This window comes from Centruroides vittatus, unplaced genomic scaffold, assembly GCF_030686945.1.
Source record: "Centruroides vittatus isolate TY-2023 unplaced genomic scaffold, ASM3068694v2 contig_484, whole genome shotgun sequence".
In the NCBI taxonomy this organism is placed as follows: Eukaryota; Metazoa; Arthropoda; class Arachnida; order Scorpiones; family Buthidae; genus Centruroides; species Centruroides vittatus.
The window spans coordinates 2,522,640-2,547,650 of NW_027122274.1; the positions used below are offsets into that span (position 1 = coordinate 2,522,640).

At 28.1% G+C, this 25,011-nt stretch overlaps 1 protein-coding gene and 1 long non-coding RNA gene across 3 annotated transcripts in view; one reads left to right on the forward strand and one right to left on the reverse strand.

The window, feature by feature from the left end:
• Nucleotides 1-18,841, forward strand: part of LOC136978024 (transient receptor potential cation channel subfamily M member-like 2) — a 79,663-nt gene extending 60,822 nt beyond the window's left edge. For both annotated transcript variants that reach the window (XM_067273666.1, XM_067273667.1), the window contains exons 16-30: nt 460-603; nt 2,450-2,680; nt 6,789-6,963; nt 7,035-7,100; nt 8,901-9,009; nt 9,094-9,283; nt 9,377-9,519; nt 13,274-13,416; nt 15,743-15,938; nt 16,015-16,173; nt 16,254-16,340; nt 17,706-17,796; nt 17,872-17,964; nt 18,049-18,228; nt 18,298-18,841. In XM_067273666.1, the coding sequence (XP_067129767.1) occupies nt 460-603; nt 2,450-2,680; nt 6,789-6,963; nt 7,035-7,100; nt 8,901-9,009; nt 9,094-9,283; nt 9,377-9,519; nt 13,274-13,416; nt 15,743-15,938; nt 16,015-16,173; nt 16,254-16,340; nt 17,706-17,796; nt 17,872-17,964; nt 18,049-18,228; nt 18,298-18,408 (2,118 nt within the window). In that variant the 3' untranslated portion in view covers nt 18,409-18,841. The remainder of the gene's footprint in view (nt 1-459; nt 604-2,449; nt 2,681-6,788; nt 6,964-7,034; nt 7,101-8,900; nt 9,010-9,093; nt 9,284-9,376; nt 9,520-13,273; nt 13,417-15,742; nt 15,939-16,014; nt 16,174-16,253; nt 16,341-17,705; nt 17,797-17,871; nt 17,965-18,048; nt 18,229-18,297) is intronic.
• LOC136978036 (uncharacterized) lies at nt 18,474-22,108 on the reverse strand. The gene is made up of 2 exons (XR_010881157.1): nt 21,671-22,108; nt 18,474-19,082 (listed from the first exon to the last, which is right to left on the reverse strand). It is a non-coding gene; the product is annotated as an uncharacterized lncRNA (long non-coding RNA).
• Between the last annotated feature and the right edge of the window lie 2,903 nt (nt 22,109-25,011).

Here is a 25,011-nt window from a genome sequence, read left to right on the forward strand (position 1 = left end):
TTTTCCGTAATCCGTAATAAGTTTACAACTTGAAGTGCATGGTTGAGCTTGTTTGTTCTCTGTCCTTGTTCTAGTCAATGGAGGTCTTCCACGCCTGACTGGAGATCTTTGCATATTATTATTTTTTTGAATTTTTTTGCTTTTTCCTTTACCTTCACTTAGATAATGTTAGTTTGAACTTATTTTAGTCCTAGGTTAATTAATTAAACAGTAATTTACCACTTCCCTGCACAATGAAGGGTTTGCAGAAAAGTCACTCGCAGTGTCGACGTTCAAACACGCCCTCCACTTTGTTTTATTATTATTAAAAATACTCTCTCTGAAATAAATCTTTTAAAATTATATATTATTTTGTGGCTATATTATAATGTTGCTTAAATTTTATTTTATTTCATAAATTATTTTTTAAATTTATTCCAATTTGTAATATCTAATTATTTTTATTTTTGACCATTTCAGTTATTTTATATGTTTTATTTGGGGATATTTAGTGTTGCAGTTCTTGCTCCTTCTTGTGGTATCTTAATTCTAGACATAATTGTCTGTTCGTGGACATTTCTCATAGCCATAGAAAATATCAGACGAGCATATATTCTATTCAAAGTGAGTACTTTATCTGATAATTTGTGAATAAATTAAAATTGAAGTATAGTTAAATTGTTAAAAATATAAGCAGATTGTTGATGTTTAGAAGAAATTTATATTGTTTAATTATCTTAAATTTACAATTTATAAATTTAATTAATTTTATTGTATTCTATCAATAAACAATACAAATTAGAATACATTTATTAGTGTAAGCATTTTGGGAATTGTTTTTACTTTTCTGGCTGTTATTTATAACAGAAGGAAAGTATGGCAATCAGTCAAAAAATGACCCTGTGAGATTTTTACATTTTTGAAATATCAAGAAATGCAAAAAAAATTTGGGATTTTTCTGTATGTAACGATGTTAGTATGTGTTGGGGGAATTTTGTTCACTCTCTTTGAAGCTTAATAACACCTTTTGTCAAAAATTTCTGAAAATTTGCAGGGAAGTTTATGTATTAAGGGGATTGATGCTATTAAATTTTGGTGGCTAAAGATCAAGGGGATAGGGAGATAGAAAGTGTCGTATGTCATATTTCAAATGGCGTTGAATGATTTCACTGTTTATTAGCATTTACAATTTTTTATAAAACTCATCTCTACCCTAAAATTAAGCTTTTTGCCATTTTATAATAATTAATATTAGGTTTTGCAAATGAAATGGCCAATTTTTACTTCTGACTTTGAATGTTTATTAATTTAATTTAAAACTTACATATTCAATCAAAATTGTCTCCACCAACATTAATATACTTTTCCTAATACAATAAAAATGCATTAATGCCAATTTGATAGAAATCACAAGAATGAGAAGCCAAAAAGTCATTAAAGGTATTTTTTATTGCATCCTCTTTCTTGACAACTTTCCTTGCCAAAAAAGCTGTCCAAATGTATAAAAGTGATAGTCTGTTGGCAAAAAAGTCTGGAGAATAAGGTGGATGGGGAAAGAATTTCATTTGAATACTTTCAGTTTTGTGATGAATAATTAAAGAACTGCAGACCTCCAAATGATGCTCTTTATCTTTCACTAAGTTTGTGTGGTACCCATTTTTCGAGCTTCTTGACTTTCCCTAATATGTTTAGATGTTGAGAAATAGTTGAATAATGTTCAGAATGTTCAATCTTTCCATGATTTCCTAGACAGTCAGATGTTCTGATTCAACGATGTTCTTCAATTCTGATTTTTGAGATTTGTATTCTTGGAATAAAATTTTTTAACCAATGTCTGGTGGTCTGTTCACTCATAGAACCTTCACCAAAGGTTTTATTGGTTGTGTTCTGTCCCTGCTTATACTTGTAAAAGAAAAATATTCAATATACTTTTTTCCTTGCTGTCAGAAAAAATACTCTTAAACATGTGGAACTCGCAATATAAATGGGATTACAGTTCTAAATTCACATATTATATGTGTGCTCATCCAATTGCAAATATACAGCACTATTCATGTGGAAAAAAGTTGAACTACAAGGCTGGGAAGTTTAAATTTAAAAAAAATTGGCCATTTCATTTTTCAACGACCTAATAATATGAAAATTGTTTTAATAATTAAATTTCGTAACAGATGGCACCACATACAATTTTAAATTGTTTTGCCATGAAAGTTACACAACTCATTGCTGGATTTTTTTACATTCCAAGGAAATTATTAAATATTATATTTTTATTTGAACATAGCATATATTCCAGTATATTTAAAATAAGTTAGTTAAGCCATCTGAAAGCAGAATGTGCGCTTATTCAAAATTAAATGCTGGATTAGAAAGGTTGTTTGGTTTTTACAGTTGTTTTCTCTTTTCAGTAAATAAATAAATATTTTTTTTTCCTCATGATGATAATAATAATAATAATTTTTTTTTCCAGAAATATACCAGTGTACCATTATTTCTGAAGTGTGTAGAAATACTCTTGATAATAGCATTCGTTGTTCTATATGTTTTGGGCAGAATTTTGAATGTTGGAATTTTTTTAAAACCATATAATGGAAAGATTCTCTTGTGTGTTGGATTATTATATTTTTATTATCGACTCATTGCTATTTATCTTCCTATATCACCAACTTTAGGACCACTTCTTTATAGAGTGAAACTAATGGTAAGTTTAAGATAGACTTTTGTTTCTTACAATTTTTCTGTATATAATATTTTACTATATTTCCTCAATTAAACCTCAGATTTATTTTTAAAACATGCTTCTCCAGTGTTTTTTTATGTTGGTGTTTATTATCTTGCAACAGAATATGAGTAAAAATTGAAAGAAATACCTTAATTACTTGTACATTTTTCAAACTATCAAAACCATTATTGACCATATTTATTGGTTACTGCTATAATATTTGAAATAATTATTGTTTTATACAGTAATACTTTGAGTTAAGTAACACACGACTTACATAAATTTGCAGTTATGTAAAATGTAAATCTCAAAAATTGGAAAAAAATCTGAGTAAAGTAATATGTAATTATACAAAGAATTATTCCATTTCAAACATTCATTCTCTGTCTCTATTCCTTTCTTTCTTTTGCACTGTACTAATTTATTACTTTATTGCTCTACTAATCTGTTACTTTACAGTCTAATTGTAAGCACATCTGCAAACATATTGGGCACTCATGTAAACAAGATTCTTCTACAGTACTCAGTGAAGGTTGAGCAGAGAAACCAAGCACATCATCATTGCTTGTTTTTCTGTGTGTATTGTTTCACGTTATTAGTGTAGTTTGCCTCAAGTGATTTGTTTAATACACAACTTGTTTACCACTGCTAAATTTACATAGTGTTCATTGCTTATTTACAGTACTGTACTGTTAAAATGTAATTGAAACAACAAACTGAATTATACAAAAAAATAAATAATATATGTACAGTACACATATAATAATAAATACAGTACGGTAGAGAGTCATTAATCCGAATCAATTGGGGACGGGTTGTTCGGATTAATGATTTGTTCGGATAACCGATTATGTACGAAAAAATATATTAACCTGTCCGATGTTCAAATTTTTCTCCATTGCGTATCGCTTCGTGTTGAATTTTCGTCGATTTTAAGCCTAACAAAAATTTTTATAATAATAATCAAGGCTATTGTATCATTAAAAATTATTACTTTATTTTGTACAAACAAAATAAATATATTGAAAAATATAAAAACAAAAAAATTATACTTTAGAAGTAAATCTAGTATCAAAAATGTTCGATTCAGCACGACACAGTCCGACTGAAAATCATTCAGACAACCGGCGATTCGGATTACCGGGGTTCGGATTAACGACTCTCTACTGTATTAATTTATTAATTATGTAGTTATACTTAAGCAATTTACAAATTTGACTTATGTAAAATTTGAGTTATGTAAAGGTCTATGGTTCGCATTACTTATGTAACTCTGGGCATTACTGTAGTCAATCTGATTCATTATCTTTCAATTTAGTTATTACATTGTCATTTGTGTCTGCTTCAATGTCGTTGCAGGAATCAAAATCTTGACAGCTATCTTTTGGTTCAAACTTTCCATATCTTTCCAATTAGAATTTTTCTAATTACACTTTGGCTGATAAACTCTGGACTTGGTTGCAACTTTCCCTGCTCAATATGACAATATTTATAATTTTATTTCAAAAAATTTTTTCACGAACTTTGGAATAGAAAATGCTGTCTGTCTCTAGATAATTTGAAGGTTTAGAATTTTTTTTACTCCTTTTCTGTCACTCATAACTACATTTACCCTGTACAGTACTTCAACATGTTTCCCTTACTTTTCAATCCAGGGTTTATTTTTAATGGAATTTTTATTTCCTGGAGTTTATTCAAAAACTGGGATTTATTTGAATCCCCAAGTTTAATCTTGGAAATATGGTACATATAATTAAATAAAATCTCAAATACTACTAATGCTTTAAGGAGTTGGTGTTTTGTTTTATTTTATCATATTGAATATTTCAGAAAGGCTTTTCTTGTTAAAGAAAATTTTTGAAAATTTAAGCCTAAAAAGTTGATACATCAAACAAAAACTTTAATTGCCCCATAGATGATCTTTTTGTTTTATCTAATGTCTTTGAAGATAAACTTTAAAAATTGTAAAAACTAAAAATTAGGTATTTGGTAATATCCAGCTGATAGTCAATTTCTTCTCAGACTCACTGTTCTGGCCATTTTCTTAACTGAGAGAGGTTCTGGTGACTATATCTTCCAGCAAGTTGAGGCTCCATCTCATTTTCATATGAAGTTATGAATTGTGTGTTTCTTCAGTGATTGGGGCATGGCATCAGACATCATGGACCTAATGACAATCTTGTTTTGCTGGCTCTTAGGTCCCTTGATCTGACAACTTGTGATTTATTCTTGTGGGCTATGTGAAGGACACTGTCTTTGCCACCATTGCTCAGGAATTTGCAGGAGCTGCAGAATCAAATTATAACTGCTTTGGGAGGAGTGACAATGGATATATTGTAGTGAGTCTGGGAAGAAATTGACTATTGGCTGGATGTATATCATGTGACACAAGGTGCACATTTTGAGGGATTGTAATGAACAGGTATGAAATTTGAAGAGATTTTCTATGTTTTGAAATGTATTAAATTATTTTAAGGTAATAATTAATATAATTACTGTAATTTAAAATAGTAAAATTCTTTTTGGAAGATCCTGTATATGTTATATATAAATCATTTATTCTGAAAATTTTCTTGAGGTATATGTATTAAATGTTATTGCTAGCTTTGATCATTCTCATTTGTGAAAAAAATGTATTAAGTGTTTTTAACTCTTATTTATTTAGGTGTTTAATACTAATGCACTAAAATCAAAGTTTGGGCAATATGCCAAAAAAACATTTGTTTGTCTGTTATTTAAAACATACAGTAGAAGAAATGTTCCATTTATTGTTTCTATCATACTGTAAAATTAATGTTTGATCAATAATGATTTTGTTTTAAACTTAAATTTTCTAATTAATTCTTTCTTGACTAAATTTCCAAGTGATGGCCAGATGGCTGAGTTGGATAAGGCATCAACTTATGCTCTGAGAGGCCTGGGATTAAATTGGGGGCATTAAAAATATTTAAATTTTACATTTCATAATTCATGTTGCCCGTAAGAAAGAAATGAATGTCTGATTTTATATCATGTTGCTAAAAGTCATTCCTGTTCACTTTTTATTGTTGCCATATTTCTCTTGGCAGTGTACTATTTTATATACATCTTTTGTTGGTTTGTATTAGGTTTAATTTTTTTCTAAATAAAGGTGATAACTTTGTTTAGAAAACTTCTCTTTCAGATGTTTGTCAACTAACAATTCATATCATTTACATTTTCTTATTCACTACAATTGATAATTAGTATCTAAAATTCAAATTATCAAGGATAGTAGATTAATTTAAATTGTAAAAGTAAATTATAGTCATATATTTTATTTATTGTAAACTTCCAAACTAGTTATTTGAAGATTTGAATAAATGATACTTTTACAGTCTTACAATAGTTTGAAGTAATATTTTATTGGTAATGTGAAACTTTACTGACAAATAAATTTGATAACAGCTTGTAAATAGATTTTAGTAATAAATTATTAGAATGCATAAAGAAATAGCAACAACTTTTCTTCATCCAGCAATAAAATTTCAAATAAATGTTTTTTGAGTCACTTAATGATTAATCTTCAGGTTCAACACATGAAATAGACCTCACACATGGACATCCCATTGGATTTAAAAATAAGCATTAACTTATAATATCACCAAGATTCTGGAGATGTGCAAAGCCAGTGAAAAGGAAGAATACATCAATAAGAGATGCAGTATCTATTCCCAACATGTAAAATTTTTTATTAAAACAGTATAGTTTGGCATAAGCTATTCATTTTGTTATATTATGTTCTTATGTCCATTATTTGTATTTATTTCTAATTTTATAATGAGTTATATTTATATTTTTTTACAAATTTCTGGTTTATTGCAAATTAATACTTATTTTTAAATCCAATGGAACACCTGCATTTGTAGTTTATTCCATAAGTTTGAATCTGAAGATGAGTCTTAAGTGATTTTAAAATGTTTGAAAGTTTATTGTTGGATGAAGTAAAGGTTGTTTTTTATGTTTAATGTATGTCCAGTTTGTACTGTATCATTTATTAATATAAAAAAGTTTAAATAATGACTTCTGAAAAATCATTTAAAGATTTTTAATATCTTTTTCCTTGAAGGTTCTTGTTGATTTTCTAAATTTCATGAGGATGACAATGCTTGTTATAATTAGTGGTGGAATAGTCATACAAGCTACTTTATATCCAGATTTTCCACTTGATTCAGAATTATTCAGACGTGCTTTTCATCGTGCATGGTTTTCTCTCTTCATAACACCAATTGATGAGTTACAAGGTAAAATTAATTTATGAATATTCTTTCTTTTTTTAAATTGTAAATTAAATTTTTAAACTTAAAAATTTCAGGTAAAGACTGGTGTAGAGAAAAAGGCAACATAAATAATATTACAACTTGCTCAAATATTGGAAAATGTAAGTTAAAAAATAATTATAAAATGATAATTTAAATTAAAATCAGGTTTTGATTTAATTTTTTATTCAGATGCTGTATAATTTTTTTTTGTTTAGTTATTAGTTAATTTCATATTATATTATCAAATTGTAAGAATTAATTAATAAAAAATGTTAAGGATATATTTATTTTCTTGTTAATAATAAGTCATTGGCTGATTTTATTAAGTGAATAAATAGATGAATATATAAAACAAAATTGAATAATTATTATATTTTCTTGCATATAATCTATGATGGTATATACAAATCAGAAATATGCTAGAACTAAAATAAAACCTTAGCATAACCTGGACCATCATTCCTTTGCTATGGAGCAATGATGGGTGTGTCATAAGCAGTCATTGCTCCACAGGCACAAGTTTGTAGTTGCAATTTAAAATTTCCATTGTTAAAAAAATTTTTATATTGAAATAAATAGTTTAATTTGAACATCTGAAGGCATTTGAAATTTCATAGAGGAAAAACATTTAATTTGTTCATATAGTAATCATTTTAAACTGGATTAATGTTTACATCCTTTATGTTGTAGATTGTTCCTATTTTAATTCCTTTACTCATATTTAAACTAAATATAAATTTAATATAAATATGATTGTAGAATTATACACTTAATTATATAATAATTTTTATTATTTAAAATGATATTTTAATAATTTTAAAACAAATTGTATTATTTTGAATAGTATAAAAAAATTTTGTACAAAAGTTAATTAATAAAGTTGTGTTTTTAAACTCTAATTATTATTATCAGATAATTATAAAAATAAATATTTTGTTTTTGGAAAAATTTAAAAATTAAAAGTGAAATGTATTTAAAAATAACATAAATTGAAGACTAAATACACATAAAATTTGTTGTCTTCTTACTTCCTTTTCAACCACAGGAACACAATTACCATTGGCAGAGTTAAGCTTTATTTTGAAGCTCTTTCCACCTACAATTATGTAAATTGGTTAAAAGTTTTGCTGGAACCAGATTCCTGTAATCCAATTCCAGAGAGACTTTTATTCAATTTACATAATTGAAGACAAGGAAGAACCTCAAAGAAATGTCAATTCTGCAATGTAAATTGTATTCCGATGGTTAGAAGGTATATGAGAAGACAGTGAATTTTATTTGTATTTAGTTTTTAATTTGTATTATTTTTTAAATTTTCTTATTGCTTTATAAATTTTTGCATAATTTAAAACGTTTTCCGTTCTTATTAACACATGATCCAGAAATTAATGTAATAATTTGAAGAAAATTGTTCATTTTCCAAATAAAAATAATTTATTGTAGTAAAAACTATTATTTCTCATAATTTTTATAATTTAATTGTCTACTAGGACTTATTTATTATTAGGACTTATTATACTGTAGGACTTGTTCTGCAAATTAAGAAAACAAATAAGAATAAACAGTCTTTATTTTTCACCTAAACACATGTTATACAATGTTGTTGTGTTTCAGACCTGTTGGTTTCTCATCAGCAGGTCCAAAACACAACAACATTGTATAACATGTGTTTAGGTGAAAAATAAAGACTGTTTATTCTGATTTGTTTTCTTAATTTGCAGAATAATAACAGTATAATAAGTCCTAGAAGACAATTAAATTATAAAAACTATAGTTAAGGACACCAAAGGCATAAAACTTGATCTATTATTTCTCATTTGTTTAAATAAAAGGAATTTTTGTTTGATCGATTCATAAATTTTTATGGATTATAAAAATTCTTTAAATTCTTAATTTTATTAAAAATATATTAATTTCAGATGCAGATAAGTTTTGTCCAAATGATGGATTGTGGCCATATATATTTTCCATTCAGTATTTTGTTCTTCTCAAATTAATTTTACTCACCTTGCTTTATGCATTATTTAGGTATGTTTTTATTCATTAAAAAATTTTTATTTTTAATTCTCATAATTTATAATATTAATAATAATAATACTATGATTTTTTAAGTGCTACTGCATCTAAACTTCAAATGGAAACAGATGCTATTTGGAAGTTTCAACGATATCAACTTGTGGTGGATTTTGCAAATCGTTCCTGTTTGCCACCTCCCTTATGTGTTATAAGTTATATATATATAATTTTTAAATGGGCAATTAAATGCTTGACCTGTGCTTTTTGTCAAAAACAAGATCAAGTGGTGAGTTATAAAAATATATTTATATTTTAATTATAATTTATTTAAAATATTTTGAGAATATCTTTCAAAATGAAATTATTAATACATTTATAGGATGCATTATGTGTAAAAGCAGAAGACAAAAGTTCACTTTCTGAAAAGGATTACAACTATTGGAGACAGTTAGCCCAAGACTATCTTAGTAAAGAAGAAGAAAAGGATCGAGATAAAGATAAATTAAGTAAACAAATGGACGCGTAAGTAAATACTTTTTCCTAAAAAAAATTATAAATAATTACAAGTTTAACATTACTCTGGGATAGATTAAGATAGTCAAATAATTTCTAGACTGCAATTAGATTATTTACATATGAACCATTTATTTTGAAAATGGGTTAAATACATCTATCTTTTCCTTGTTTTGAGGTATTTAAGGATTTGTTTCAACAAATTTAAAAAATTGTTAAGCACTAATAGACAACTTTTATTTATTTTGTGATGTTAGATAATGTAAACTTATTATCCAATAGTGTTTATCAATGTTGGCTGAAAAAATTGAAGATTTTTATTGTACCCAAATGGACTTATGTCACTTTCAGAATTAGTGAATTATTGTAATCATTAATTAAATGACTAATATTTCAGTTCATTCAGTTTTATTTTCAATAACAACAAATATTATTATATTTTATTTAAATAATTATTCAGTTGATGAAAAATAAAAGTAAAGCATTAAAATTATATATTTTTGTTAATAATTTTTACTGCTTTATATATGTTTTGAGTTTATTTAGGGTTTAGCATTTTAAAGTATTCATGGTTATATAATATAATAATAAATCCATCATGTCCTTAAATTTTTAAGTTCCTTTTAAATTTTATAGAATTATATAATATATATTATTAGAATCAGAAATATATTTAACAAAAATTTTAAAGTTTTTAAAATTCCTTAAGTCATTAAATTAATATAATTGGCCTGGGTTTTTCATACAAAGAAAGTAATTTTATATTTCTGAAATTAAAGGGTATTGCACTGACCTTTTGCATGTTTCCAGTAATTTGATATAAATCAGAATCAAATGTTTTCAGCCTCTTTTATGGGCCAGTATCAGGCTTTTAACAGAGTTTTTAGCTGAACTTTTTGCCTGCTTATGGTTTATACTGAATTGCTGGAAATGTGCAAAAGGTCAGTGCATTACCCCTTTAAAAAGTTCCAACTGTAGAGAATATATTTTTTATTTCTGAAATTACTTCGGCTTCCTTGTTTTTGATAAATCAAGAATTTTAAATGACTTTTACATTACTATATTTACACTATTTGAATTAAATGAGAAATATCTGAATAACATGAAATTTTTAGGTTTTCACAGTGTTGCCAATATTACTAAATTTTACTAGAGCTAAATGATATTGTAAAATGTTAGGCTATTAAATAATTTTTATCCAAGATAGATCTGAACCATTTTCAAAATAAACAAATTTTCAATAACTACCATTAACCATCAGAACTTCCATTGCCAAAATATTAAGGATGTTGACTTATTTTGATTATAGATTGCTTACTGATAAAAAGATCATACTAAATTTTATCTATTATTATCATAACCTTCATTTTTTGGACTTGCCCCATTTTCAAAATAAATGGATCATATAATTAATGACTTGTGGATTACTCTACAGATAGATAGGCATAATTTCTTCTATTAGAAACTTAATTCAAAAGTTTTAAAATTATGATTGTATTTTAACTAAGGTCATTTCTTCAGAAACAGATTTATCAAAATTTTAATAAGAGATTTGCTTACAGAGGAATTATTTTTAACTGTATTGATAAAACACGGTAAAAAGATTTTCCAATTAATTAGTTTATATCAGTGCTTCTCAATTGCAGTTACCAGTCACATAAATATCAAAAGTTTTTATGGATTAAATTTCAACATTAAAAAAAAATTATATATGATAAGACATCAGATAGACTTTTATAAAAGCAAGATTCAACAGTATGAGACATAATTTCTTATTCGGAGCACTGGTGTTTTAATAAACTTACTACATTTATTTTAATAGCCAACAAACATTGGCAAATTTTTGTTGGCTCTTACTTTTGTATTGCAGAGGATGCTGACATATTGCCTTCAGTCAAAAGATGCTTACAAGGAGAGATTATGACATGTTTTCAGAGATTTCAATAATAATGTTTGTGTGGATAAGCCTTGCTATGAACCTTTATTGAGCAAAAGAAGAAAGTGTGCTTCTTAAATATTTATGAGAAAATCAAAGTTAAAAACTTAAAATTTATTTTTTAACCAAAAAAGTTTTTTACATTTGGGAATTAAGAATATTATGAATAATTTGACAATTTAAGTAATAAATAAATTCAAAAAATCATTAGTTATAACTAACTTTCATTATCACATTGTTTACTGCCATACATAACAATTCAAACATTTTTCAATGTCATCTCTTTTCTTTCTTGTTGTTTATATCATAAGTATATTCCTTCTTCATAGCAAATAAAACAAGCAGATAGTAAAAGTAAGTTAAAGTTATAAGGTAAGACTAATTATTTTAAGTTTATGATTTTATTAATTATTCAAGTTTTAAAAACAAACTTTACATTTATTTTAACAAACACAATTCCAAAAATGAATATTGAAAGAAGAGAAAATACACATTTTTAATAGAAAATGGGTTTATACATTTTGTCTATTTATGTATTTACAATTATTTTTATGTATAAATTGTATTGATTTGAAAAATTCACTTATTGAGATAAGAACCAACAATCTTGCAAATATGAGTAAAGCACACTGTTCTGAACCACATTGTCTTCAATGAAAGGTTTCGCTTATTCATAAGTTGGTTGGGATTTTTAACTTTTATTTTCTTGAAGATGTTCGAGAAGCACTTTTTCTTCCTTTGCTCAATAAAAGCTTGTACCATGAGATCAGCTGAAACCATTGCAGCGGACTACATTTGCCTGAGACAGCTGATATCCTAGTATGCTACTTGGCAAAGGAGGACCTAAGACTAAGACCACGAGATCTGTATTTTTTATTGACAATCATGGTCAGATCTAAGTGGTTGGTCTACACAAACCTCTACATTATGTAATAAAGGACACACCTTGTTAAATATCACTGTCACATGGGTCTGAGATAGAGTGCTAATCCTCTGTTATTGTTAATAATATATTTATTTGTAAAGTAAAGACTTTTAAAGGTTTTTAATCAAGTAATTCTTCTGTACATCTGAATATACTTTTACACTCAACAATTTGAACATTTAGAGAGAGAGAGTGACAAAATGTCCTCATGTGTGTCTAGTGGTTGATCAATAAGTACTGTTTACAACTGAAATTTTGGTTAAAACCATCCCATTTGGTTAACAATAAATAGAAATTTGTAGTATATGAATACAAATTTCCTTTTGCCCATGACTTGAATCTTATGACAGAAATTTTTTGACTTGAATGAGGTGAGGATTCCAATATGCCCTTTTATATGGACTGAGTTTCATGAAATTAAACCAATATGGGTGAAGTTTTTCAATTGTATGGCCAATCACAATTTAGGTAATTAGTTCTTAGTTTGTCAGAAAGAGATGGACATCACTGTTATTTTGAGAGAAAACCTTAACATTTCATCCTACTCTCATCTAAGCATAAAATGGCTTATCTATCTATCTATCTACTCTATCTAAGCCATTTCAGGCTTAGATGAGAGTAGCAGAATTAAAAAATAAAACAAAATATTATGTTGATTAAGAATTTTGGATTCTCAAATCATCAAGGCTGGTACATAAAAATCATATTAATGAAACCTCTGAGGACCACATTGTAACCCCCCTTTAAGATTTAAAATTGAATACAAAATTTGTAATTATGAATTTCAAGTAGTGATAAAAACTTCATATAAAGAATGTATTTTTGATTTCAATTGTATAAAGAATTAATTCACACTTAATTAATTTCCAAATCAAATTATAAAATAAAATTTTTTTTTCTAGTATATTAAATATGACTGATGATCTTGAGTATCAGAAAAAAATATTGAAACAGTTGAAAGGCAGAATGAGAGAATTGGAACATTCAGTTCGTGTGTCTCAAGTATATTTGGAATCAATAAAACATATAACAGAAAAGCATGAAGGTAATTTTATGTAAAGTTGTTTTATATAAATGAATAGAATGTCTGCATACGTATGATCTATTTATAGTTCTTGGTAAAATTATTTTAAAATGATCATATTTGCTTGATTTGGAAATATGATAGAATTTCTTGTTATAATTTTATTTTATTGTATTTTTAACTGATTCATGAATTTAGTTTTAATGTATTAATTTGATTTTCTTAATCCATTTATTTTAGTGGAGCTTTAATGGAGTTCTGCATAAGTCAGTGTTTTGTCTGTAATTGAAGTCCAAAGCAACCACTTGATCACTGAATGCAATTTTTTTGCAAATACATATAACTTGGCAAGGCCAGTGTCATGACAAAGCTGGAATGGAATTTTGAAATTTGATCTATGGGCTGAGATATTCAAAATCAAAGTTTGCCAAGTAAAGTCTAAGCTGGTTGTACACTACTTGTCAGTCAAGTTTATGATTGCTATCAATCTACATTTATCTCTATGACAATTTTTACTTTCCTTTGCCATACTTTCCCTCTGTTATATGTAACAGAGGGAAAGTATGGCAATCAGTCAAAAAATGACCCTAAGATTTTTACATTTTTTGACTCAAGGGACCATGAAATGTCAAGAAATGCAAAAAAATTTGGGGGATTTTCTGTAGGTATGGATGTTTATTTGTGACACAATTTTCTTCACTCTTTTTGAAACTTAACTCCTGTATTTTTTTCAAAAATTTCAGAATTTTTATGAGAGATGTGTGTATGTTAGGGGAATTGATGCTATTAAATTTGTTGGTTAAAGGTTGACAGGGCAGGAGATAAAGGAGTTGCGTGTCATATATCGAGTAGAGTTGGACCTAATGATGATTTTACTCATTAACAATTTTTATAAAACCCATCCCTACTCAAAATTAAGCTTTTTACCATTGTATAATAGTTAAAAATATAAGTTTTTTTAAATAAAATATTATAACAGATGGCATTGCCAAAATTTTAAATGTTGCCAGGAAAGTTAAGTGGTTTAAAATTAAAAAATCCAGCAAAAGATTTAGATCAGTTTTAAACCTCTTTTTTTTGCACAGTTTTAGGACATATTTTCTTGGAAAACAAAACTGAGCTTTGTGGCATAGAAAACTAAGATATTTAGTATTAAAAACTTTTAACTATTTTTATAAGTTTGTTAATATTATTAATTAGCTTTTTGATTAATTTTAAGAATAAAATTTATTAGTATAAAATTTTGATGGCTGGATGGTCAAGATGGTTAAAGCATCAGCCTATTGCTATGGGGGACCCAGGAATGAATCTAGACAGTCTAGAAAAACTCCACAAATTTTTTTGGGGTGGTCCATCCTGTATATGTCAGCCTCTATCCCTCACTAGCCAGCCACCCCATTGTATGCTTGATTAAAAGGTTATCTTAGTGCCTAAAGAGCATATACAAAAAGGAAGGAAAAACTATAAAATAAAATATATAAAATTATCGTTCATTTAAAATCAAGATTTTTTTCATTTTATATTCTATTGAACAAATAAAGTGTATTTAAAACATTTTGTATATTTCATTCATTAGTATTTGATTATTTACAAACAATTTATTGTTTGAAAGTTTTCATAATTTATTGTTAATTGTCACCTACTAAATATAGTATTTTATTGGTGAAGCTAATTTATGAATTGTTTTAAATAGTTCAATGATTATTTTTGCTTTATTTACATAGAAATTTTCATAATTTCACATAGAATGATACTATTTCATATTCAACAAGAATAGAGAAATTCATTATTTCATTTAATATTAATTAAAATATCTACATTTTATAGTAAGGTATCTTTGAGATGTTAAATTAAGTTCTTTCATAATTTTATCTAATTTTATGTTAGTATTTTTTATTCAAAAATAATTTATAATGTATATCCATTTATCCACTTACATATGCCTAATACTTCAGAAGTTAATTAGGTGGTATCTACTTTATTTATAATCAAAGAAAATAGCAACTGAAGAAAAATTTACCAAATAATTATTGATTCATTGTATAAATAATAATTTTTATGAAGAATCATAAAATTATTATAAATTTATGATTTAAAAAAATTATTTCAATATTTAAGAATTTATTCATTTGTTGTGAAACCGTGTTGTACTAGATTTTCTTTTGAAGTATTGAATACGAGATTGTGTTATTAACCAATCAATAAAGGTGGAAAAGAAGCCATGTGATTGGTTAACAACATGATCTTGTGTTCAACACTTCAAAAGAAAATCTAAGAATTTATTAAATCTTTCTTGATTATTAAAAAAACTTATTTTTACTAATAAAAAATTTTTTTTCTTCTTTAGAGCATGCTGGTCCAAGTATACACATTTTATCCAGACATTCACCTTATCCTGGTACAAAAATTCAGAGATTTCCTGTTCCAGATAAATATGTACCTTGGGAAGTCATGTGGACAGAATATGATCCAGTAGCTTACACTAAACCTCTCTGTGATTTTCCTATTGAAATACAGTCTTATGTGGATGAGGATATACTTTTGTAAGAGAGTGAAAATTAAAAATAATTGTTTCATTGCTTTTATATTGATACAAATATGCAAAAATTTATATTATAGAATTTATGAAGGAGATAAGAAAGATAAAACATTGCCCATCTTACAATGGAATACTGTTAATGTCAATGTAGCTGGAGTTTATACCAATAGAAAATCATGGATGGTCGATTCTGATGGGATCCCACTAATTTATAAACTGGACAGTGAAAATTTGCCACGGTATATATTAAGTATATTCTTAAGATATGCATAGGTATTAATTTTAACTTTTAATGTTTTAATTAACTTTATTTATTTAGAAATCCAATGGGAAGAAGTGGAATTAGAGGAAAAGGTATACTTCCTCGATGGGGTCCCAATCATTACATTTACATAATAATAACAAGGTAATAACAACTTCATTCAAACTGATCCAATAATAATGATTTAAAAAATAAGTAATTTATTTTTATCAATGAATTATATATTTTTATGATGGAAGATTTATTGATGTTACTTTTGATAACAATTATTAAAGGCAAAAAGTTTAAATTAGTTAAAATTCTGAAAAATAGATAAACACTTACTCGAAAACCTTTTAAATGTGCAGCCAAATTTATTAACTTCAAATGTTTTCTGTTTTGTTAAAAGACCTTTCTCAAGAAAAAAACATTGTAAAAAACATTCTGAAAAATTGCAACACATTAATATTAAGAACATTTTTCTTTAAACATGTTAAAAGCCTGGATAATATGCTTGAATGATTGATATTTTGAAAAAACTATCTCAATATTTTTTGAAATTTTATTATGCATATTATAGTAATCACCAATATTACATTATAAATTCTAATTATAATGTAATTCTAGGAAAATAAATAATTGTTTAGTTATTATTATTGTTTGTAATTATCAAATTACTGTACAATGACCTTAATATTTATGATAAATCTAAAGAATCTTCTAACAAAAAATATTAGTCATGAAATAAATAATTGTATGTTGAATTATATTTCCAAATATAATAATTAGAGTAGCACATCATAAAATTGAAAATTCTATAATAATTTCCATAAGAAAACTTACTCCTATTAATTTTTCTTTTTATTATAGTAGTATTGATTGAATATTGTAAAATAAATAAGGAAGTTTTGCCAATAATTAAAATAGTACTAGTATATATAGAATATTAAGAATTTATAAACAGTAAGATATTTGTTGCTTTTCTAAATTTACAGAAAATAATTATATTGGAAAATTCTTCTCAAATAATAAATCAGGTCAGCCAGATGGCTGAGGTGCTTAAGATGTCAACCTACCATTCTGGCTGACCCAAGATCAAATCTGGGCAAGCAACCCTACAAAATTTGAGAACTCTTTCCCTAATATGTCAAGTCAAACCCATCTCTCAACATCAGCCACTTCCACTGGGTCTGGCCAAACCCACAATGGGTATGATTTTAAAGCCCTTTAAATGCATATATAGCAGAGAACAAAAAAAACTTTTAAATTAAATTGTTTCTAATGGCTAGATATTGATTGATGAAATTCTTGATATGTAAAATTATTTTAAATTCTTTTGTATTTAAGATAACTATTCTTATCATGATCAATACATTTTCACAGCAACTTCATTACTACTTATTAATACATTTTTATATGGCATTTGTTATCCCACATATCAAAATAACTCAAAATTAACATTTTACTAATTTTGAGACAAATCATTATATTAGATTAATAATTTAAGTTGCTTTCATAAATTATTTTTAGATGGCAGAGATCAAAATTACCAATTGCTGGTGGAAAAGGTTTGGAAGTTATAGTAATGAAGAATGAAAAAAATCAAATAACACTTCCAGGGGTAATTATTCATTTGTTGTTTTTTTTCTTAACTAAAATTATTCAAATCAATGAATTCTTAAAAAAATTTTTTAAGAGCTTTGTTGGAGCTGAAAATCAATATCAAATGCTTGCAAATTTATTTAAATTGGATAAGGGTAAATGGCAAAATAAGGAAGAAATGTTACAGGTAAACCTAAATCTTATTTCAAATAGTACATTTTCTGAATTGTGCCATTTAATTAACAAAATTATAATTAATAACTTTTCTCAGTTCTTTCAAGGATGCACTCATTTGGAGGAAGGTAAGGACTCTTCAGGATCTGAAATGAAAGGACAACAGCTACTAGTAGGTTATATGGATGATCCATGCAATACTGATCAAGCGTGGCGAGAAGTGGAACTCTGGCACATTCATTACTCTGAGACAGAAACGCTTGGCGAAAAATTACAGGTTTATTATTTTAAAGTAATTTGCAATATTTTAAATTTTCATTTTTGACATTATCTTTTTTTGTATTAGTCTCCGCTTTTTTGGAGGTTGATTACCGAAGATATATTTATGAAACTACCACCAGGCCAGGCCCTCCTATTACAAGAAGTTACGCATAATCTCCAACCTTCCATTATATAGTTTAAAACTATTTTTATGATATTTGTTTTTATACAAACAATTTTACAGATACAAGCACAAGGAGATTAGTTTTATAATTTATTTTCCAATTTTTAACCAGGATATTTTACACCATTTAAAATTTAGAAAAATATTTTTGGAATGAAGTGATTTTTACATATAATATAACTGTGATAAAAAAACTTTTACTTATTTTGTAAAAGTACATTAATAATAAGGATTTTTATCCCATACATGATAATTTTTGTAAAAATTTAATTTAATTAGATATAAAAAAACTTAACAAATTGGTGCTTTCAGACACTGCTTGTGTCTTTTAGAATTATAATTTTATTTATTCTTGCAACATTGAAAACTGCTATACGATAAACATTTTATTATGTAAATTGCAGATTGTCTCTTTGACTGTTTTAATAAACTGTTATCTTCCAAATTATGGCAATTATTTCCATGGATTCAATTCTTCAACTTCGACAAATCCAGACTATTTTGGTACGGTCTTCTCTTTTAAGCTGGCCAAATCCCGAACCCGTGCAAGCTCCCATGGGGAATTGCTCGCGCAGATTGCTATCTGTGCGACCAATTCTCCATGGGTGCTAACACCGATTCGGATTTGACCTGTTGGCAGAAACTCCTTTGGGTCCAGAAAAAATTAATCTTTATTTGGAGTTTATCTGAAAAATTAAGGATTGCTTTAAATAACTGAACTTTATATGTACTCAGGGATGTAGCCATATGAGTTAGGCTGGTTAGTGTGTGGAATTAGCCCAAGTTTTCTGATACCCATTCTTTATCATAAGTAAACTGCCACTAACTGAATTTTCAATGTTCTCTGGAAGACAATGGCATTGCATCCCTCCATTAAAACACATAAGGATATTGCACTGATCTTTCTGATAGGTCTAACCAGGCATCCCTCATATAAAAATTTCTGGCTACATCCCTGATATTCTATATTAAAAGAATAATTTCTTTTTTGAAAGAAAGAAAATTCATTATATGACAATAGTATTAATATGAAAATAGTACTAGTTACTTTGATATTCATATAAGTATCAAGCATAAAAAATGTTTAAAAATTACTTATTATTGTTTTTTACTACACACAGTTATATGAAGTTGTTTATATAATAATATAATATTTAAATATAAGCCACTGATTGATAGTGATCAGTTCACAATATATAGGAAATTTTGAGAGAAATTAAGACTAATGTTTTAAAGACATTTTAGTTTTCTAAGCCAGTAACATACACCAAAATATTTTGTGTAATTGTGAATTATAGTTGACTAATGAATATGTTTAAAATAACAGAACTTTTGAACAAATATTAATTATACAAATACAGATAAATATTCATTATTCAAAAGTAATGGTTTTGCAAATTACTAAACATTGTTATAAAAAAATATAGCAGAACACAAAATATATTATTTTTGTTTAGAAACAAATAATCAAGTATACAGCCACTCTTCACTTAACAACCTATCCATTTAATGACCACTCGGATTTATGACCAACTATCCAATACAGGAAATCCCCTTTCTTAATCTTAGTCTAGTTCCTGCAGAGATGGTCAGTATTCACTATTCAATGACTAAGATATTAATCTGAAAAATTTTTTTTAATGAATCAACTTTAACTGTTTTGGTACATCATTTTTATAATTTTTGCTGATTGTTTTAATTTGCATCTATTACATATTACAGAACATAAAAATACTAAGTTATCAAAGTTGGAGATTCTTTTAGACCTTATCTTCATCCAAAATAAATAAAAAGAATTAAGCTCCTCATTTCACGACTAAAATTTCTAGTTATAGGAATAGAAAGAACTCTGTTGTTAAGTCACATACAGCCACCCCTTACTTAAGTCATTATTACACATTAATAAGTAATATACTATTGTTATTTGTGATTTTAAAAATTTTGCAATTTGAAATGTGTTAGACATTTATGAGTACTAAAATTTATTAGAAATTAATTCCACCTACATTAAATTATTTCTGTTGTTGATCTTTTTCAAGTAGTAAAGTATAATCTAAACAAGCTAGACAATGTAAAAGTACATAAAAAGAAATTATTTATGTAATTGATGAGTCATAAAAAAATCCAGAAGTGGAATGATAAAGTATGATTAAGAACAAGAAATTTCAAAATGTTTATCAGTAACTGAGACACTTAAAATAAATTATGATTTTTGTTTCCGATTCAATTTGCTTCAGTTTAAAACTGAAGTTTTATGGATACGGTTTCACGAAATGGATAATTTCATAAAAATAAACTTTTTGCATATTTTTGATATGGATATCATAGAAACGTTATATACGTTATGTCCATGGTATGTAGTATTTGCACACCCGTACGTATGTACTGTACGCCTACGGGGGACTTTATACGGGGAAACTGGCCCCTATTTACGTGAAGAAAACCCGGAAAACACGTGGCCAGCCGTTGATCAGCGCGTTATCCACTCGGCCATTAGTAGGCTCACAAAAATTACTTAGTTCTACGTCACAGTAGTATTTTCCATTTAATACAAATAGCTAAAATGAAACTCATCAAAAAACCATTCGTATAACGAAGTATCAGCTTAATTATCAGTTTCGGAACGAAAACAAAATGGCTATTCTCGGATACGTTACACACGAGCCTTTTACGGATACATTTACTGTTATTAATTAACTTCATAGTAAAACTTACTCCATGTAAATTATAAAAATCCTTTTCAACGGAAAATACAATCTTTTTTGAATATATTTTCCTTTCCTAGTAGATAAAGCATCGATTTCATTTATCATAGTATTTAGAAATAACCCAACGGTTTAACTATTTAAACAATGGAAATTATAAGATATAGGAAACAGTTTGTACTATCTTTTAACTTTTAAAATCGTTATTAGATGACATTTAAGATTTCGATATTAATTTATTACCTGAAATTTGAAATCGGTCGTAAAACAAGTACAGTACAATATCTAGAGAATGGTGTCGTAGACGAAAGCCAGTGACGCCACACAAGGATACGTGTGGCGTCACCGGACGACGCCCACCTAAATGATTCCGCGAAATAAAGACCCGAATAAAAGTTGCGATAAATGAATATCAATTATATAAATCTTAATCAAAATGGTCTCGGAAAGGGTCAAATTAATTAAATTATAAAATAGTAAAATCGGAGCGATTTTCGTCACGGTTATCTAAATCGAGAATAAAACAATTAACCATCATCTTTTATATTAAATATATCAAAAATACTTACCGAAGTGATGTAGTGAGCGTATATTTAAAAATACTCGCGTCGAGAGAATAACTAGTTGGTTGTTTCTACTACAATATGGCGGCTAAATGAGAAAGGCGTGGAGTGTTAGAAAACGGTATTGGTAGGTCGATAAATAAAATTGCCAATAATAGATAACGGAGTGGAGTAATCGCAATTTTATCAGTGGATTATTCTGCTCAGTTTACAATACGCGATTAGATTAAAATCAGTGTCTTGATTGATTCTTTTTCTATAAATTGTTTAACCGATTAAAATTCCTAAATGAAAAGATTAGATACCGCATACTTTATCATCATATTTTGTGCCATTTAATCGTTCTAAGTTCTAGGATATTTTAGAAAACAGTTCTACGCAAACCACGAAAACTTTTTCCATACCCATAAAGGTTTGTCAGACTATTAAAATGGGATGGTTGGAGCCTTCTCCCTTAACTATTCAGTTTGGCGTTTTAGTTATCTTTAGCTATGTGATGACTAAATAATAGTAACCTAGGTACCGTACGATAATGGGTGGGAATATGACAGATGTCTAGTGTATGAACAGTATATAATTGTCTAACATATCTTCATATTTCTATATATCTGTACAGTACAAAGGAACCTTGTCGGCCGGATGGCCGAGCGGTCAAGGTTAGCAGCCTGTTGCCTTGGGGGACCCGGGATCAAATCCGGACAGGTCGAAAAATCCCCAGGAATTTTTCGGGGGGTGGTCCGTTCGGATATGTCGGTCCCCGTCCCTCACCACCCGGCCGAGCCATTGTGGGTCTGGCCGAACCCATAATGGGCTTGCTATAAGAGGCCCTCTTAGTGCCCACTGGGCGGAAAGAGTTACAAAAAAAAAAAAAAAAAAAAGTACAGAGGAACCTCGCTTAATGAGCATAATTTGTTCCAGAATATACTCAAAGACCCGAAATTCCATAGGTGGTAATCTATAGTATCCCCTAAAAATTTACTAAATTGTATTAAATTATACTTAAAATCTGTAGATATAAGTAATTTTTATAGCTTTTTAACGTAAAATAAAAAAAGATGTGTTTATACATTTGTTACAGACTAGAATTCCATGTATATTTATAGTAACTACAGAAATTTTCTCTAAACTTCACATTTTAAATGTCACCAGCCACGTGAATTTTTTGACAAAGTGTACTCAAAGATAAGGCAGAAAGCTACCTCTGCACCATGCCTTTCTGTTCGGCATTGGTGTGTCTCTCTTAGTTGGATCCGGCCGCAACATTCTGACGAGAAATCTCATCGAGACACTGCAGCACAGATCACCAAGCCTCCCGACCACGACAAGGAGGAGACACGACGGGGAGGAAAAATCTACCCTCTGCCTTGTTTTCTATATTACCAACTGCCGACTGTCCGTTGCTGAGCAGGAGAAAAAGAAGAATCTTGTAAACTTACCGAGAGAAAAAAATCTAATCTTCTGATTAGACACGACCGCACAGTGCGGCAGAAAGGAGATACCCGGGGCACCACGAGGAGGTAAGGCTCGGAGGATTTTCGTTTCCGCCCCCATTTAGTCCGGAGAGACGCGTATTTCGTCTCTCCGCGTTAAACGAAGTCAAACAAATAAGACGCCCGATTATTATATTTTTTCTTATTATTTGTATTGTCGATTGTTTGTTGTTTCGTCAATCGATATATTGATATTTTCACAGAAATTTTTGCAATTTATAAATCAAATTAATGTATAATTAATGAATTAAATTATTGCAGACAATTTGTAAATTCGTTCTAGCAACAACATTCTCCATTGCAACTTTTTACTTATCCTGTTTTAAATTTACACAAATTCATAAGTCAAGGATAAACATTCACCTTTTCTAAACATATTTCTTGTCATTGTCTTAACGGTAACCACAAAGAGTTAATTATTTTACAGAGAAATCTTCGTTTTTGTCATCTTGAAACACGTTGTTTTGCACGTAGAACGAACAAGGGAGGGTTTCCTCGTGCGAGTCTTACATTTTAATAAATTATATATCATTGGAGAGAGGGGAAAGTATTTTTACTTTCTCGGCTGTTACATATAGCAGCGAGAAAGTATGGCGATCGGTCAAAGAATGACCCTTCAAGATTTTTACATTTTTGGACTCGGGGACCTTGAAATTACGAGAAATGCGAAGAAGTTCGGGGGGGATTCTGCATGTATGGATGTTAGTGTGTGTGTCGCACGATTTTGTTCACCCCGTTTGAAGCCTAATAACTCGTGTTTATTTGTCGAAAATTTTAGGAAAAGTTCGTGTATTACGGGAATTGATTCAATTAAATTTTGGTGGTTAAAGTTCGAGAAGGTTGGGAGATAATGGGGTCGTGTGTATCTCCAGTAGGGTCGGACTAATGACGATTTTACTCGTTACTAGCATTTACAGTTTTTTTTTTTTTTTTTTTTGTAAAACTCATCTCTACCCTGAAAATTAAATTTTTTGCCATTCGATAATAATTAAAAATATAAAAAATTATTTAGAAAAGAAAATTAGCAACGACCGGAATAATTACACAACTTGTGGCTGGATTTTTTCACAAGCTGCTAGATTTAAAATATGGTAACGTTTTAAGTTCCTTTTTTAAAATAAATGTTCTAAAAACTGAAACATGAAAAATAATTTCCTCAGGCTTCAAAGTATTGATATTAATTAATCATACCATTTATCTTGGTTCCAAGGCTGATCACCTTAAGCAAGTCCTACCGTATTTCTATTTTCATATAAAATTTCAAATTATATGTCTGCAAAGACTTCAAGTTTATTAAACATTAACTAAATATCTGATGAAAAATATGCTTTTTCCGAAATTCGTTAAAATTTTATTTAAAAAATTAAGTTTATTTTTAAAATTTATTACTTTAAAACGTGACGTTCATACTGTTCAAAATTTTTAAACATTTTAAGTTCTGTAATATTCTATTTGGTAACTTTAGACCAGTGATTCTCAAACTTTTTCGATCCACCGCCCCCTTTGTTCCATAAAGTTATACCCCCCGTGTGAGAAAGAATTGGAAATATTCTTAAGAAAACTTTTCTATGAATCTCACACTTGTGTCCTTACCGTACATTGTTCTCAACATCTGGAAACCATTAAATGCAATGTTTCCTCTTATCCGTTTGACAGAGGAAAGGGAACTTTTACCTTTGATCACCGTTCAGTACCCTGCCTCCAGTGCCCCTCCTAGATTTACTCACCGCCCACAAGGGGGGGTTATCGCCCACTTTAAGAAACGCTGCTTTAGATGAGATTTATTCAAAACTTCCCATTTATTTATTTTTCTCCGACTTTACTACCATAGACTAATGCATTCTGTTTCTACAAGTC